General features: G+C 35.0%; 3 protein-coding genes across 8 annotated transcripts; 2 read left to right on the top strand and 1 right to left on the bottom strand.

Moving 5' to 3' along the window:
• The first annotated feature begins 2,126 nt into the window (after positions 1 to 2,126).
• Positions 2,127 to 6,199, top strand: ABF2 (abscisic acid responsive elements-binding factor 2). Of its 3 annotated transcripts, XM_011076125.3 has the most exons (5): positions 2,127 to 2,225; positions 2,820 to 4,072; positions 5,162 to 5,233; positions 5,329 to 5,358; positions 5,725 to 6,199. In XM_011076125.3, exons 2-5 carry the CDS (start codon positions 2,948 to 2,950, stop codon positions 5,797 to 5,799), a joined length of 1,302 nt encoding a protein of 433 aa, XP_011074427.1. In that variant the 5' UTR covers positions 2,127 to 2,225; positions 2,820 to 2,947; the 3' UTR covers positions 5,800 to 6,199. The 3 variants fall into 3 exon arrangements, 2 of the variants coding, with proteins under 2 accessions (XP_011074427.1, XP_011074426.1); XR_016064785.1 differs by lacking the exons at positions 2,127 to 2,225; positions 5,725 to 6,199 and adding an exon at positions 4,910 to 5,008 and having other exon boundaries at positions 2,348 to 4,072; XM_011076124.3 differs by lacking the exon at positions 2,127 to 2,225 and having other exon boundaries at positions 2,352 to 4,072.
• A 1,856-nt stretch (positions 6,200 to 8,055) lies between these two features.
• LOC105159162 (hydroxyproline-rich glycoprotein family protein) lies at positions 8,056 to 12,199 on the top strand. Of its 2 annotated transcripts, none has more exons than XM_011076122.3 (6): positions 8,056 to 8,214; positions 8,712 to 8,810; positions 9,085 to 9,241; positions 10,269 to 10,620; positions 10,833 to 11,017; positions 11,539 to 12,199. In XM_011076122.3, the coding sequence occupies exons 2-6, from the start codon at positions 8,717 to 8,719 to the stop codon at positions 11,648 to 11,650; spliced, it is 900 nt and encodes a 299-aa protein (XP_011074424.1). In that variant the 5' UTR covers positions 8,056 to 8,214; positions 8,712 to 8,716; the 3' UTR covers positions 11,651 to 12,199. The 2 variants fall into 2 exon arrangements, with proteins under 2 accessions (XP_011074424.1, XP_011074425.1); XM_011076123.3 differs by having other exon boundaries at positions 8,069 to 8,214; positions 10,289 to 10,620.
• Positions 12,200 to 12,929: 730 nt separating this feature from the next.
• On the bottom strand, positions 12,930 to 16,475 carry LOC105159161 (THO complex, subunit 5). Of its 3 annotated transcripts, XM_020692836.2 has the most exons (6): positions 16,148 to 16,473; positions 15,425 to 15,715; positions 14,656 to 15,028; positions 13,674 to 14,011; positions 13,329 to 13,588; positions 12,930 to 13,186 (listed from the first exon to the last, which is right to left on the bottom strand). In XM_020692836.2, exons 1-6 carry the CDS (start codon positions 16,352 to 16,354, stop codon positions 13,183 to 13,185), a joined length of 1,473 nt encoding a protein of 490 aa, XP_020548495.1. In that variant the 5' UTR covers positions 16,355 to 16,473; the 3' UTR covers positions 12,930 to 13,182. The 3 variants fall into 3 exon arrangements, with proteins under 3 accessions (XP_020548495.1, XP_011074423.1, XP_020548497.1); XM_011076121.3 differs by having other exon boundaries at positions 12,930 to 13,588; positions 14,692 to 15,028; positions 16,148 to 16,471; XM_020692838.2 differs by lacking the exon at positions 15,425 to 15,715 and having other exon boundaries at positions 12,930 to 13,588; positions 16,148 to 16,475.
• Between the last annotated feature and the right edge of the window lie 903 nt (positions 16,476 to 17,378).

Below are 17,378 nucleotides of genomic sequence, written 5' to 3'. Positions count from 1 at the left end.
CCTAATTTAATTATTGAATTGAGTTCGTATAATCATAATGTGGTAAATTCAAATTCACATCTCTTTATTTTGATAATAATAATTTATCTATTTTAAAAAAAAATATTTTTTAAATCTTTTTAATTGATATATTGATAGTTATACTTGCTAATGATTAAAACTTACAGCTAACTGTAATCAACTTGTTCAAAAAAAACGATCTACAAAATTCTTAATGATCACAGGCACGTATACAAATGTTAATATGAGAAACATAAAAATTATTATTTTTTGAACTTTTGACGAGCCAGTATAATTAGAAAAAAATATTGGTTTTGCATCATGGTTATGTTGTTATTTCTATACTTTCCAATATAAACGTAACCAAAGTAGTATTTATCCATCCTCAGCCAACATCAACGTTGAGACATAATTTTAACTAGAAATTTCAATGAAAATCAAATATGATTTCTAGTTATTTTATTTTCATATTTTTTTGGAAAAAAAATCCTATTTGTATTTGGGCAGTGAGCAGCTTCTAGGGATTTTAAAAAAAAAAGAACTCTTATCTTATCCCGGGCAGAATTATTGTTGAGTGTTGACAAAGAAACAAATGGTCACACTTGAACCAAGTGTGTTCTTTTGTTTGTCACCCCCAACCATGCCAAATGTTGCGCATTTAATAGCACAATTATGACCAATCTCAATACTACTATAATATATTTTAGCCAACCATGATACCAATGGTCCTTTGTGGCCAACATGATTGTGTATCTCCTAATTTAGTGTAACTAAAAGAGCTACAATTTTTAAAATTTTGGAATATATATTTTTTTCAATACATTTTAATTTAAAAGTTGATTCAATTTTATCAATAATTTGAGTTAATAAACGTATTTAAATAAAATAAATAAATAATAAATTATTATAGAAGTAGATACATTTAAAATTTTAAATAATTCAATACTAGCATTTTTATACACGTGATGCATGTACGAAATTTTAAAAAAATAAATATGTTTTAATGAGGTTTAAATTGGGTTAACAATTTTGCACTTAAAAGTCAAATATTTACCAAACAGGACGAGGATCTCCGCATGTTTTTTATTAATTCGGGACCAACTCCGTCCAAAGGCTCTCAAAGTGACACGTGGCTCAATACATATCCTCACAATTTGACCTTTATAAATACCGATCAAATCAAATCACAAAAGTATGCTTGAATTACGTTATGATCTAACTTTTTGTAGTCTCATGATATCCTAAGTAAATTCTAATTTAGGCATAAAATATTTTAATTGAAGACCACTTCAACAAGTCGATTGATTTGTATTGCAGGTAAACACATCACCCAACTCGAGAACCTCAAGTGGACCTTATTTGAGTCAACTCATTATGTCATCACTAACCTCAATTCAGATTATGTTTGATTGTATGAATGTATTTATGAATAAAAAAAGTATTAATTAAAAAAAAATATTTCTATTGTAATTGTAGCGTGAAGTAAAATTATTATAAACGTCTAAAGAATAAAGATGGGAAGTAAAAGGTAATTAGATAGTTTATATTTTGAATGTTGGTAGTTATATATATCGATTAAATAGAAATAAATTTATATGCTGCTTATAAAAAGAATCTCTATATTTCGCATAATTACATATTAAATTAATTTCACAAAATCTCTTCTAATTAAGTTAAATAGTATAGAACTATAGATACTTAAGTAATAGTATAGATTATAGAATACAAATAAGATCACAAAAATATATAATAATTTATAAGATCAATCTCAATAAAAAGAACTAAGTGCTTACCAACATCGACAAAAAGACCAAATCCCCACCACCCGCACCCACCCACTACCATGGGGGTGTCGTACTCAATCCGCGCCGCACGTCATTACCCCATTCCTGGGCATAAACGACAAGAAGCAACTCTTGACCCTCATCTCACCGTTGCTTTCACTATACGTGGGCGGTGCAGATAAACCCACTTATCTTCTGGGCATTGGCCCGATGTCACACCAACCCCTCCTACTTCATAATTATTGGTCCAAGCTTCATCCAGATGGACCCCACCTCCATTATTTTACTGCAATATACATATTCATATATGTTTTATATATATAACCTGTGATCCCAGTTCCGCTTGAAAGTCCACAGCAAGACACATGGCGAGATCCCAATAAACATTTGTAGCAGCAGGCCAAAGAGAAAAAGGGGCCCAAAGAAAAAAAAAGGGAAAAAGTAAAGTATTTCTCCACATTTTCTTTATTATTTTTGAATAATAGAAAGTTTACTTTGTGTTTATTTGTCCTTTTATTTTATTTTTTCAGTTTGTACTTATCTCTTAATTAAGACTTCTTTGCCGGTATCTAATTTTCGGACAATTGAGTCAATGATGAGAGCTTGTGCTTAGTTTCTTGATATTTATTTATATATAATATATAAATATATATATATTTTCTTGTAAGAAGTTTGTTGTTTTCACTTTGTGAAGAATCATGCTTTTGCTTTGATCACTTTTAAAGATATTTCATGTGGGCTCGCTTGCATTTGCTTTCCAATTCTGGTTCTGTTCTTCTTTTACCCCCCTTGGGTTGAAGTTTTGGTGGGCTTATTGGAGAATCAGTCGTTTATGTTCGTTGGTTTTGCATATGTATATGTGGGAGTCTGTGAAAATCTGGGTAGATGCTTCTGGAGCTTGTTCTTGAAACTTTATGCTGCGAAAGGGAATGTGCTCAAAATTTGAGATTCTTGATAGTGAATTTAGTGGGAGCTTAGAATTGTGATTTTCTGTTGCCTGAGTTTTCTTATTATATTTGTGTGTCTAATCTGCAGATATATAAATTCTTATACTGCATTTTGAGGTGTATATTTAGAGATAGTATTGCTGAAGAAGGTTTGGTTATTTTTTATTCATCTTATGGTGGTGATTCTATAGTAAAAGGACGGAGAGTTTGATTGAAATGGGGAGTAATATAAACTTCAAGAATTTTGGGAGTGAGCCGCCAGCAGAGGCGGGTGGTGGTGGACGGCTGCCGGGAAATTTTCCTTTGACGCGGCAGCCCTCGATCTATTCATTGACTTTTGAGGAGTTTCAGAGTACGGTTGGAGGAAGTGGGAAGGATTTTGGGTCTATGAACATGGATGAGTTGCTAAAAAGCATATGGAGTGCAGAGGAAAATCAGAACGTTGGATCTACTAGTGGTGGTGGTTGCCAAGAGGGGAGTGGCTATTTGCAGAAACAGGGATCATTGACCCTTCCTCGAACGCTGAGCCAGAAGACGGTTGATGAGGTTTGGCGGGATATATCGAAGGAATATGGTGGGGGAAAAGATGCAACTGGGAGCATCAGCGGATTTGGTGTGCCACAGAGGCAACAGACTTTAGGAGAGATTACTCTTGAGGAGTTCTTGGTGAGAGCTGGGGTTGTGAAGGAAGAGACTCAATTGGCTGCCAAGGCTAAAAATGTTGGTTTTTTTGGCGATCTATCTCGTCCTGTGAATGGTTCAATGTTGGAGTTTGGATATCAGCAGCAGCAGCCGGCTAGAGGGACTGCAGGGTTAATGGGTGGTAGAATTACTGAAAGTAGTAATCAGATTGCTTTGCAATCTGCTACTTTACCGTTGAATGTAAATGGGGCTAGATCTGCTACACAGCAGCTGGGGAGTCAGCAGCAGCTGTCGCAGCCACAACAGCAACCACTCCTTCCCAAACAGCCTACCTTGGCGTATGGAATTCCAAGGAGTAGTCAGTTGGGTAGTCCAGGGATCAGGAGTGGGATTATTGGGATCTCTGATCCAGCAATCAACGATTCCATGGTCCAAAATGTAACGCTACAGGGTGGAGGAGTTGGGATGGTTGGTTTAGGAGCTAATGGTGTTACAGTTACGACAGGATCTCCTGCAGCTTCATCAGACGGGCTTACAAAAAGTAATGGAGATACATCCTCGGTCTCACCTGTCCCGTATGTGTTTAATGGCTGCTTACGGGGTAGAAAAAGTGCTGCTTTGGAGAAAGTTGTTGAGAGAAGGCAAAGGAGGATGATTAAGAATAGAGAATCAGCTGCAAGATCGCGGGCTCGTAAGCAGGTAAAATTGTTAACACGTATGGCTGGTCTATTAGCTTGAGACTTTCAAACGATTACATATGATTTCATGGATTCTATATATTTACTAGTTTAAGACTTCTGGACTACCAGGCTTTATTTTGAGATTGGATATCTCGTTGATGAATAGATTAAAAGAGTCTGTTCTTGGTAACGTTTCTTGCTAATAAGTTTTGTTCAATATTTCTATTTGGATTGCAGAGAGTAGTTGTTTCCATTCGAATGGCTTAATCTTCTTCTGCCACTTCGATGCTACTTAAGTAGTTTTGGGAAACCCATCCCTTAAGCTTTCTACCATCCTTCGAACTTCTGCAGTCCTTTTCTGTCCACTATAGTGTCTTTTGGGATCTACATATGTTTACCCTGCCGATTTTCTAGGTTTTCATTTTTAGTTTTATGCCCCTTGCAAATTGACTGAAATTGGTTTAGTAACTGCTTCCTGGAGCTGTCAAGAGCAGGTAATATCGGATCAATAATCTGTTCAAATTGTTGGCTCCTGATTTGTCATTCCTTGGGACTTCACAAGAAGCTTGAGAATGATTCATATAGTAAATGTTTAGACCAAGCTTTTGGGTTTTGTCTGTCCATATATGGATGTAACCAGCAACCTATTTTATGTTCGGTTTGTGCCAATACTTACTCTCCAAGATCTTAGAAAACAACAAAATGGCCCCTTAATTGACAAAGACATGGATAAAGAAAATAACGATCTTCCATCTTTCTATCGGTCTGCATGTTATCTTTAGCGTTCTGCTTTTATCATCCTTGGATGTGTTGGATTCCATGAACATATAATAAGACAATTGGATATCTCATGCAGCCGAATGGTAATATGATAACGGTCTAGTGTGACAAGAGATGAAAGATTATGACCAGTTACACTTCATGAGATGCTTAATAAGGTCTCATCTGTGGCAAGGTAATGTAGTGTGTGCTCTAAGAAACAATAGTATAAGCTGTAATATGCTTGCAATTACTAAACTAACAGAATTATAGCTCCACCTGAAGTTCCAATTTGGGCTTTCTAAGATGTCTATCTTGCGAATGGTATATGAACTCACTTATTTTCCAGGCATACACTATGGAGTTGGAAGCAGAAGTTGCCAAGCTGAAGGAGGAAAATGAGGAATTGCGGAAGAAGCAGGTATCTCAATTCATATTCCTTATCTCCTTATCTCATGTACATTTTCTCGTTTTCTCCTTTAGTTGACACTTTCCTACTTTTCTTCTACTCTGTAGGCTGAAATAATGGAAATGCAGAAGAATCAGGTAGCACTTTTCTTCTCCTTTAGGGTCCTTGAAAATAATTGTAATGCTATCAGTTTCAAGCATCCTTCGTATTCTCCATTAGTGAAAATCTGATGCAATGGACTCGATCCTTGGAGTTCTTATGTGGCTGCTAGATTCTATTCTACATTCTATTCTATGCAATGCCGTTTTGATAAATGCACCACTCCCCTCCACCCAAGCACGAGTTCCCTCAACAGCATCGGCAGGAAGGCATTTACACTCTATTCAATATATAGACGTTTCTGATAACTTTGCACATTGATTGCAATCTTTATCATGCTAGAGTACCATTTACAAGAAAAATCAAAGAGTACTATTCTCATAGTCTACTTTGGATGCGGGCAGGTTCAGGAGATGATGAACCAGCAAAATGGGAACAAGAGACGGTGTTTGAGAAGGACACAGACGGGTCCATGGTGAACCTCGTTGCTGCAGCATTTGACGCTGAAATATACTTCTAAGAGTGTAAATATTTTATAGGGACATGCTTCTCTTGTAGATCGGTAGAAGTTAGATAAGTAGTGTTTCCCTGTAGAATGTTCTTTACCATCAATCTTCTTTTTGACAGTTAATGTATGCGTCTTTTGTAGTCATCTTGAATTACCATCGTCTGAGCAAAATAGGTAGACTACATCATCTCAAGTATAAAATACAGTCAATTAGGTATCAGTTTATTACAAATACTTGTAGAAGATGTATTTGTTCAGTACAAAACATCCTACTTTTGATAAATATCTTTGTTTGTTGTGTGTATGTACTACTGCCAAACAGCTTCTTTGTATGTACCATAATGTTATATGAAGTTGCTTGCTCTGCTCTCTTTCCTGTCTTCTTTATTACCGTAGTTTTAACATTCTTGAATATACTTCTTGTTGGTGAAAACTTAAACAAAAATGTAAATTACCTTCATAGGTTATGTAGTTTGTATTAGAAACTGAAAAAGTAAAAGATGAAATAATAGTAAGTACAAAATGTGAAATAAAATAGTGTCCTTATCAAATTATATAAACACACCTTTTTATTATAAATAGAGTTAATTATACTTAACACCCCCTTGCTCCAAAAAAATATGAAATACTTTCAGTAATTTCACTCCACATACATGTATTACATTTACCTTTTATATATACATAAGTATACAGGCGAATGTTAGATGATAGGCAAAATTTAATATTTTAATTGCGAACATCAGTATTTTCAGTCTAAAACTTAACAAAAAAAAAGTCAAGATTTAAATAGAGAGTTTCGGGAGGGGGTATAAATGCAATTTTATTTTTTATTTTTAAAAAATACAGTTTCATAATTCTAAAGTAGATTTGAGTGTAATTAACCCTAACAAATATTACAAATAGAAGATCCGACTTGGACAACAGAGCATTAAAAATCTAAAACTATATATATGGGTCGGGTCTTCATAAGGTTCGGTTTAGGGTAACCCTATCTAAACTCATTGAATAACTCTAATATTGAAACACAAATTCAAATTCAATGAATATTATTAAATCAAAATCCAGACCCATTAAAAAAATATAGATTGAGTTTAGATTGGGTCTCTACGCATCAATACCCATGTGTGACTGTGTCTATGTACCCAATTTAAATCATTTTTTTTTTCTATTCAATTTGTTTATTATTTATCAATCGATCTAACTTCAAGTGAACAAATATAAAAAGTTTAAGACATCATACCATTATTCATCAAGCAATATTTTTATAAGATTATTTGTACACGGTATAATAAATGATATATTATTTAAAAAATTCTATTAAAAAAGAGTTATTTTTAAATCGATCTTAATAATTTTGAATTTATTGATAAATTATTAGGAGTGTTAAAAATTCGATTAACTGGTGAAAAACTGGCTGAATCGAATTTCGATTCATACCGAAAACCAAACAAAAAATTCAGTTCAGTTTTCAATTATTTTTTTAAAAAGAATTGGTAAAATTGATCGGTACGATTTGGTTAATTCAGTTAACCATACCGACTGAATAACCAAAATTTAAAAAATTATTTATACAATATATTATAGTTTTATAAAGTATATTAATATATATAAATTGTATTTATAATTTATAAATATATATTATATTATAATAATAAAATTTGATTTCTACTTATGTTACATTTTAAATACAAAAATAAAAAATAATTAAATTAATTATCTGCATATATTTTTCCTTATAAATTCAATATTTTGATTATTAATCGAGTCGAACCAAAAAACTATTTGGTTATAGTTGAACTGAACGGACTAATCAGTACGACTTTGAGTACTCCAAAATTTTTGGTTAACCAAAAAACTAATTTGGTTCGGTTCGATTAATCGAATTGAATACCCCTATAAATTATGGGTAAAAATAAAAAAAAATAATTTAATTAATATGATATGAAGAAAAATGGATTGAAAAAAACAAAGAAAAAGAATTAGGTTTGGATCACACCAGACCCAAACACCGGATCTGATTGGGTCTAGAGATCTTTTGAATAGTGTAAAATGAATTGGGTAGGGTATGAATTTAAATTAATTTCTTTGGGTTCTTTCTGGGTCTGGGGTCTAACTGGGTTCCTATATAATCGGGTTGGGCCAAGATCCGACCTGCGACTGCGCGCTACACTAATGATCCGGGTTGGTCCCACATGGTTAAATGGTTTTCTTGTAAGTTTCGAAATTGAAAGTAGAATCCGCAGTGTATATCTAAAAGACTAAAACCCGCCTATTTTCGTCCTTTGTTGCTCTGCAACCAACCTTCAAAAGCAATCCCTAATTAAACCCTAAAATCCGTCGGCCATTGGAGTAGGGGGAAGGAGACGGCCAGAGTAATCTTTGATTGGTAACTAGTTCCATTCCCTTCAGGATAATTGCTTTGCCTCTTGGTTTAGTTTTCATATGTATTCGTGGAACATAGGTAAAAGAAGTATTAGCTCTGCCCTACTTAAGTAAGAATTTGTGGTTCCGATACTCATGCTGTGATTTTGCTTGGACGGACCTTGTGGAAATTGGTCTACTTCTGTGTTAATGTTTGTTACTCTCTTTCATTTTTCTTTTATTTCGTTCTTTGTTTAGAAATGATTCAGCGTATACATTTTGCTCATGATAAGCAAGCCTCCTTACATTTTGAATTTCGGGAATCTATGGTTTAAAAATTCATGAAGTTGCATTCCTCAAAATCAATTACAATTCCTTACTTTCGAGTTGTAGTGTAAAATTTAATTTTCTGCTAATATTGCAGGCGAACTTGAACTAAATTAATTCCTTGCTTCCAAGTATTAAATATACTGTTCTATGTCTCTTTAAGTCATAATATTAATTATTTATGTACCATTTAAGGCAAGATGCGACTCATTCGGAGTGTTCTTCGACCTGCTAATATTGGCTTGTCTCGTCAGTGTCAAGTAACCAAGACATCAAGTGCTCGCCTATGTCCAGGTAAAATTACATTTCCTATATGGTCCTTTTTCCAAGCGGCATTGCAGATATGGTATCCCAAGGTGTCCGAGTTCTCTATTTCATTGTCATACTTCCTCGGTCCGATTTGGGATTAATAAGTGATTGGCAGTTTTTTTATATTACATGCAGTCATGTTTGTTTGATTTTTATCTATTTAATTTGATAAGAGTTGTTAATCCTAATAATATCGTTTCAGGAAGTTTTTGGCTTCCATTATTCAGATTAAATGATATTTGATGTGGGTTCATTGCAGTGATTGAGAGATCCAGTATAGTGCATGGATCAAATGCACAGTGGTGTGGCAGGTCATATGCTGCCTCTGCTTCATCTGATACTGTGGAATGCAAGAAGGCACGGAGAAGGGTCTCAAAGGATGAACGCAAAACCATGGTGGAAAACTATGTTAACAAGTATGTCTGATTTATATTTTTCCTTGTTTGTCAGTTCATATACGCATTTCACGTTATTTTTCATAGTCACATATCAACTAAAATCTGTCTTATAATAATTATGAAAAGTTTCCTTTCTTGACTTGATATCATTATAGTTTGGTATGATCTGTCATCTGACTGGAAGCTGAAAAGCTGATGCTGGCTGCCTGTCAATTATGTGCTTTGTTCTCACTAGTATCGGTACCTGCAGCCTGTAGGTACTGAAGAATATTGAGGTCATTCTTGTTCATGTAGTCTGTAAGGTTTGCCTCTTTTATGTGTCGATGCAATGGCTTCATTGCTGGTAAAAGTAGTTCCAACCAGAAAGATAAGCTTGTTTCAAAAGTCTAGTCATTCATTCTTAAATGCCATTGAAACTTGTTTCAGTTAATTGTTAATTGTTGGATGATGCTTCAATTTGTATGAAATTTTCATGAAAAGATTGATTTTGAATTTCTTCCTTAGTCCATAGAAGGATAATTGTTTTGAGGTATAAAATACAATTTTTTATATTTTAACTATCAAAATATCCATTTTTTTGGGCATTGCAACTTTACTGTTGAAGGTCCGAGAAATTTGCACTTTATGCCTTTTGAAAGGGTATGAACAAATTGTGCATTGAGTTATTCATTCGTCTCTATAGTTTTGTGTTTGTGCTGCTTTGGAAGTCATGGACTTCGCCTTCATCTAAATTGTTGTTCAGGGATAAGAATGCCACCATGTGAAGAGAGTCTTTAGCAGACTCCTGAAACCCTTTAAGTAGCTCTATCAAGAGAGTGAAGGAGAACAAGATAGCATATAAGACTGAACCAGAATCTACCAACTAGTAAAAACCGAGGATATGATGCTCATTATGGGCGAACTTTTTCTAATATGGTATTGCATATTAGGAATAAATAATTTAAGGTTATAACAAAACATTGTTGAGTAAATGGTAAGTCTAAAATGCGTTATTATGATAAGTTATGTGTAAAATTTGAGAAAATTATGTGGGACTGGTTAACAGGTACAGGGAAATGAATGCAGGGAAGTTCCCAACTGCTTCTGATGCCGTGAAAGATGTGGGTGGCTCTTACTATGTTGTTAGACAGATCCTACAGGAGCTGCAATACAATTCCAAAGTGTCGCCTGTGGATACTAAGGATGCTTCAATGGAGAAAAGTTTCATGAGTAAGGATGAGACACCCACCAAATCTGTAGAAGCCTCTCAAACCAGGGGGCTAGGAGAAGTCAGCCCTATCTCGAAAATGGCCACTGCAAAGTCCAGTTCCAAGAGCCTTAAATCAAAGAAAAGCTCACAATCTTCAATTTCAGTTGAGGAGAGCATAAATGATGAAACCCAACTATCTTCGGCAGTGGTAAGTCTTGTAGTGACTGCCATTTTTATGAATGAGAATCTGGTTCTTTTTTAATAGCATGTGATGATCCAGATTCTAAAACTGATTCTACTGCAATTTTCTGCTTAGAATTTACCAAGTAGTTATCTCGTGGACTGGTTTTTGTGCCCTATGCATATAATATTAGCTTCATTTGATATTGGACCATTTAAATCTCTCTGTTTTTATGTAAGATTGACAGATCAAAAGATGCTGAAACTCAATCTCACCGCCCGATTGATGAACCTAAAAGCAGTCGGCACCCTGATCCTGAACATAAAACAAAACAGGAGATAATACGTGAAGATAAGTTGAAATTTGATGGGTTGCAAACCAAGGCTGAGCCACAAGAGTCAACTGAGTCAGAAATATCGAGAAGGTAATTTTCTCTTTTTCTTAGATTTACCTTGTGCGGGCATCCAAGATCTGAGGTGGTTTTGGATTAAAAGATCTGGACTTGCAGGAAGTATTTGAATTTAAGTATTCAAATGCTTCATAACTCAAAATGGTTACTAAGATTCTTGAAATCAGTAGTTGAAAATTATCCAACCAAAGTGCAAGGGATTTCATACTTTTACTGTCTGGTAAACTGGGTGCCCAACTTGAACCTCCTGAACTCGAGAAAGCCAACCTGTATCTACCCTTCTACTGCTCCTAGAATTGCAGATAAGTTTACCATATTTTCTAAAAGATTTTGCAATGACGGAAATCCAACACATCTGGCTTAAGACTGTCTGATCTCTCTCTCTCTCTCTCTGGTACATTTGAATATGAACATGTGTGTGTGTGAACTAGTACAACTGATTAGCTTGCCTAGGTTGTGCAGTTCTATGCTGGGAATCTCCCATCAATATACTTTGCTCTTTTCTTGCTGAAAAATCAATTATTCTCAATTTACAGGGAGTTGCACAAGGTGCCTACTGAAGTTGCAGAACCTCGAAGCAAAACCTCGGTGTGGCAAAATCTGAAGTCTTTCGCAAATGGAATTTTCAGTATATGGAAGAGATCTTAATTTTGCTTGGGGGATATCAGAAATATGAAATTTTATGTCTCAGCACAACAGAGATATTTTCTGTTCAGGTCATTATCAGAAGTTGAAGTTTATTGTTTCTCCATCAAACAAGGAACTCTAAGGAAACTCCGTTGATCGTGCTGCCATTTGTGGGCTTAAAGGATTGAGATGCACAAGTGTTAGTAAATACATAGTCGAGCTCGCCTCAACTGGATGAATACTATTTCTTAAAGCAGTAAGGTTGTTAAGAGGCATTAGAAGAGGTAATGGTGAATTTACTCGGTACTGGACACTGTTCAGAAAATGAGCTGCCTGCTGTTTGCCGGAAATTTATGAAGATAAAATCAGCACTGCAACAATAATAGAGATAAATTGCGGATCAGCAGGCCAGCTTTCCATAGAGCTTTATGAAGTCCCGCTTTTGTATATTTTAGTAGAATCCCTTTGCCCTTAGTTTGTCCACTCCATTCCTCGTTGCTGCACTAACATTTTTGGGGTATGTGCTTCGGCTATTCATGAACAGAAGTTGGTTTAATGTTTCTTCGTGAACTGATGATTCCCATGAATCTTCTTGATGGTTTCTAACAAGTGGTTATAGTTAATACTTTGCATGTCTTAATCTCTGATCACATTGACTAGGGCTCATGAGCATGTTAATATATTTTAGGCCTCTGTTCATGCTCGACATCCGTGCTTACTATTTGATCTGTGCCCAACCTTGTGCTGTATATATTATTTATCCATATCGTGGTGTAACAGGAAAACAGTTAGTTAATTTGTTTAGACTTTGGATTTCTGCTCCCTGCTTTTGTTTGGAAAGTAATTTTTCTTTTCATACACCCTACCCCATTGGCAAAGAGGCGCAGGCATAATGTGGCGGGAGCCCTGTAAAGATTTATACTCGCTTTGCCGTTTGCTTTTTTACGATTTCATTTTCTGTCTTGTCAGTATGTTATGTGAAAAACAAAATAGATATTTGTTTTACTTTTCTCTACAAGGAATAAAAACTTTTCTTGTTTCCAGACTATTAATTATCGTAAGGCATAATGCATTTTAGTCTGTCAAAATATGTTCTCTAATGTAATATTTGATATGGCATTTTCTAATATATTAAGGTGTATCGACTAAATGATATTCTCCTTCGATTGGTAACAAAATAAATCATCACTTCCAGATTAGCTGCTCGTTTCTGCATTGAAAGAGTGGATATAGCATACATATGAGAGATTAGTATCAGATGTCATTAATATCATGTATAAGCCTGAGCTACTGCAGGAGATTGGAAACGGGATCTCTCAGTTAACTTTCAATACCATTCTAAGGTAGTATACATAGAATATTGAGTTTATATATATTGAATTTGAAATACACTTTGCAGAGTGATGACGTACTTAAGCTTTCTCCAGTAATCTAGTACCACAATATTGCTGTTACCAAAACCGATACTCACCTAGGACTAAAATCAATTGTGGCTCCAGTTCTGACTGAAGTACGCCTCCTCTCAGAAGAAAGGTCCCCGTCATCCAAGAAGATTAGCTGTATGTTGTAAAATTTCAAATCACTCAACGAGGAGCAGAAGAGAAGGGTTGGTCTACTTCATCTAAATCTTTAATACATCCGCAACATCAATTTATTCCCAAGACCACATGACCAGAATAATTTCAGGGCAGTGACTCACACAGATGCCAGCTGAGCCTTTTTCCGTGTACGAATCCTTTGCACAACTGTCTGAACCCTGTTTTGCTGACGATACAATGACAGACTCGATAATGCAGAAGCATGCTTTGTAGTTTCACCACTTGATTCTTCAGAGACTGAAACCAGTGGCGACACCTCTGGCAAACAATCAATACCTGCCAAATGCTGTACCCACTTGTATGGCCGTGAAGTTCTGCTTTCATCAAATGAGAGAGAACTTCCAATGAGGAGCTTCGCTGACTGCAAAATGTTGCAAAACCTTATTATTATAATTGGAACAGAACATGATTCAAGTTTATCATGGCACACAATACAACAATGTAACCTGCTGAGGGAGCTCTAGGCCAGTGTCATCAGGAAATAAGTTGCATAAGATATCATTTTCAGGAACTTCTTCAGAATCCTCAACACCCACGCACACAATGTTTAAATTTATTAAGAACTCAAACTTCAAGGTGATGAGTTTTGCTGGATTCATGTCTGAAGCTTCATCGTTGTTTATGTGGAGGATAACTTTAAGCGGATGACTTTGATATATTCCAGAATGGTCAAGATTTTCCTTGCTTGGCACCTTCTTCGGCCGCTTGCTCCTCCTTTGACCATCACCGTTGTCATCTGGCACATCATCCTCTAACTTGGAGTTCACCAAGTTTGTTGACATAGCTGAAAATTAATAGGTCACATAAAAGTAAGATAGCAGGATCATCTGACATGCAGCAATATGTATACGTATACAATTCTCTATAGAGAGAAAGAGAGGAGAGATAGAGGCAAAACAAACAAGTAAAAACCTAATGAAGACAACTCCTCCCATTTCACCGTGACTTAGAATCTGAACTCTACAGGAGGAAATTATATGATCTTTTGCAGGTAAACAAGCCAATATACTAATCTATTCACACTAAGATTCCAGTTTTGATGTCAACAACAGAGATTTCCAGGAAAGAAAGACAAACACAGAAAGAGTAAGTTTCCAGTTCAACTCCCATATAAAGGAAAAAGGTGCTTCCATAGGTGATCTTTTCACCTTCGGACAAAAGCAATCTCGCATTCCTGTTGTTTCAAATTTCTTTCTAATTTAAAAAGGAGAATAGCTTTTGATATCTGTGGATACATAAAATTAAATGCGGTCACTAGTCGCTCATGAAACCATGTCCCAGGACAGGGGTTCATTGAATTGGCAATGTGCTCTGCTGCATAAAAGCCACATCTTTCCAACAATATATCGCGTGACAAATAGCAAGCGAGACCATAATCTAGGATGTCTTATTGGAGTAAGCTTATTAAATAAAAACATCAAATCTGACCCGTTAACTTAGTAATTATTAGGTACGCTTGGTTACCAGCATCCTTGTTAGCTAGCTGACGGGCGAAAGCCTGTGCATCCTTTACATTTCCTGTGATATCCAGCTCAATATTCTCTCCAAAAGCTTCCTTTTGAGCAAATAACTGGGAGTAAATGACATAGAGAGGAGGTGGAAGCAACTCTGCTAATTGGTGCTGCATTAGTTTCTTGGTCTGCGGAACCCCCAACTGATGTTGAACAGGCAAGGATGCTTTTTTGAGAGCTTTAAGCTGTGAAGGGAGACTTGACAAAAACTTTTTCCTGTTAGCAATTGTCTCTTGGAGAGCTTTCTTTTGTTGTTCCAATTTTTCACGAAGCTTGCATAGTTCTTTGCGCTGAAAGAGATGAGCGTATAAGTATTTACGTGGTGCTTCCACATCTATTAAAACACATACTCGGGAGAACAGATGGAATCACAGGAAAGCGATGGAGGGAGGAGGGTTCGATGGAAAGTAAACAAAAAAGGGAGTTCCGATGAAGTATGGCGTTTCAAAACAGTGTCATGATAGAACTTTGTACAAAAGCTATAAATCCTTATTTCTTTGCTGTGCCTCCCTTAGAAATTTAACTAACAAAGTTACAGTTCCTGTATAAAGTACTGATGCCTGAAACTAAAATCTGCAATATCAGTCATAGCATTTATAACCACCATCCACATTATAAGATGGACTTGGAGAAGATCAGGCTGACAAAGAAAATAAACATTGTTATTAAAAACTCAATAAACATGCCTGGAAGAGCTCATAGTTGAGCCTTTTAAGCATCAAATCATGTGTTCTATCAGTTGACAATATGGAGCGTTTAATATCTTCTGGTGCCTCTCTGATGAATTCTTCCTCAGGTATAAGTTCAATGCCAGGATATTTAGTTGTGAATTCTTTGCAAGCTTTTAATGCTTTGACATAGTGATGTTTCTCATACATCAAGTTGTGGAGCTGCAACGTTGTCAATTCTACAGGTGCTTTAGCAAGTTCTGTTTCAGCTTTAACCCGGTCTTCCTCAAGCAGAATAGACCTATTTACCTGCTTCAAGAGCATTCAGAACCTAATAAGCTTATCTAACAAGCAAAGCTGTTCACCACATAATTGCAACATGAATTATCCAGAAGCAGCCATCTCGAACATTGAGATTAGTTATAATATCACTTGAAGCTTTTAACAATTTGTTAAAACTGGAGAAAACATATTCCTGTCCATTTCTCAGTTTCAACTTGTAACCGTTAAAATGAAAATCTTTAATCGAAATGTCATGTCAGTCCCATCCTTCACAATAACAGCCTTCGACCAGCAATTATTTTCAGTAATTGACACATACGAATCACTAGAATCCCTCAATCACAATAAACCCTAAACCCAACAAATCCGAGACTCCAACAGCAAAAGAAAAATAATACAGCACAGTGAACGCGCATCGAAAATGCTACAAGAGATATAGCTCCACATAATCAACCAGACCTGACGCAGCGTGACAAAATTGAGGAGAATTTGAGTGACGACTTCTCGGAGCTCAGATTTGGGCTCAGCTTCTTTCTTGATAGCCAGCATTTTTGCGACGATTTCCTCCGCGGAAGCTTTGCACCGTCGCAACATATCATAGAGCGCCGCCACGTCAACATTGCGCTCCGTCAGTACCCCGTCGGGCTCCGCCATCGTCACCTCCATCTTTCACTCAATTCGCAAAATTACGCGCAGAACTCCTAATACTTATGTTGAACCGTATCACCTCATAGAGACTACGGTATCTTTTCTATGTTTGAAATTATAATGCATCGCATATTTTGATTTTGTTTTAAAGTTAATCCTTAAATCTTATGCCTGATTTATTAATGTGGCTGTAATTGAATTTTCTATTTTAAATGCTATTATGTTTTATATTTTATTTAATACACATGAGTGCTATTAATAATAAATAAATAATATAATTTTTATACTGAAGCGTGTCTTTGTGTATTAAAGGAAATAACAAAATATGAGTAAGTAGCAATTTATCCTCTTACTATAATATTGAAAATGAATAAATTACCACCCTATAAAAAATAAATAGTAATTTAACCCTCTATATTTTAAAAAATAAAGTAATTTATTACCTTAAAATATGATCAAAATCTAATCAGAGTTCTCTTTTATTTAAAAAAAGAAAAGAAAAGAAAAAAGAAACTGAAATAATGTTTGGTTTTATTTTTAATTTATTTTGGGGTGTTTTGTGGAGATAGAGAGAAAAAAAAATAAATAAAAATAAGTTAGAGATAACGTGTATGTTTGGATTTATTTTTGAAGATAATATAAAATAAGTATGGTATGTTTGATATTGGGTAGTGGAGAAACAAAAAGTATTGTTCATTGTCAAATCATGTCTCTTATATATATATTTATTATATATATAAATATATATACAATTTATTAGTTGTGAGTGGATTAAAATAAATATTATTTTTTAATTAATTGTATTTTTTGTACAAAAAATAATTAAAATTATTTTAAAATAATAAAAAATATATCTAAAATTTACAAAACCAAACAAGTCAAACAACTCTATATTTTGGGCCATCTTCAAAATAAAAACCAAACATAGTGTGAAGTTTGAGTAGAAAGAAAAATATTGGAAAAATTAAAACATGGTAACCCATATAAAGAAATTTATGCTACTCTTGTATTTTTAATTTCGAGACAAACAAACATTCATGTT

This window comes from Sesamum indicum, linkage group LG3 (assembly GCF_026168435.1).
Source record: "Sesamum indicum cultivar Baizhima isolate 11 linkage group LG3, ASM2616843v1, whole genome shotgun sequence".
Classification (NCBI taxonomy): domain Eukaryota; kingdom Viridiplantae; phylum Streptophyta; class Magnoliopsida; order Lamiales; family Pedaliaceae; genus Sesamum; species Sesamum indicum.
Note: the sequence above shows the minus strand (reverse complement) of the source record. Positions and strands in the feature narration are given on the sequence as shown.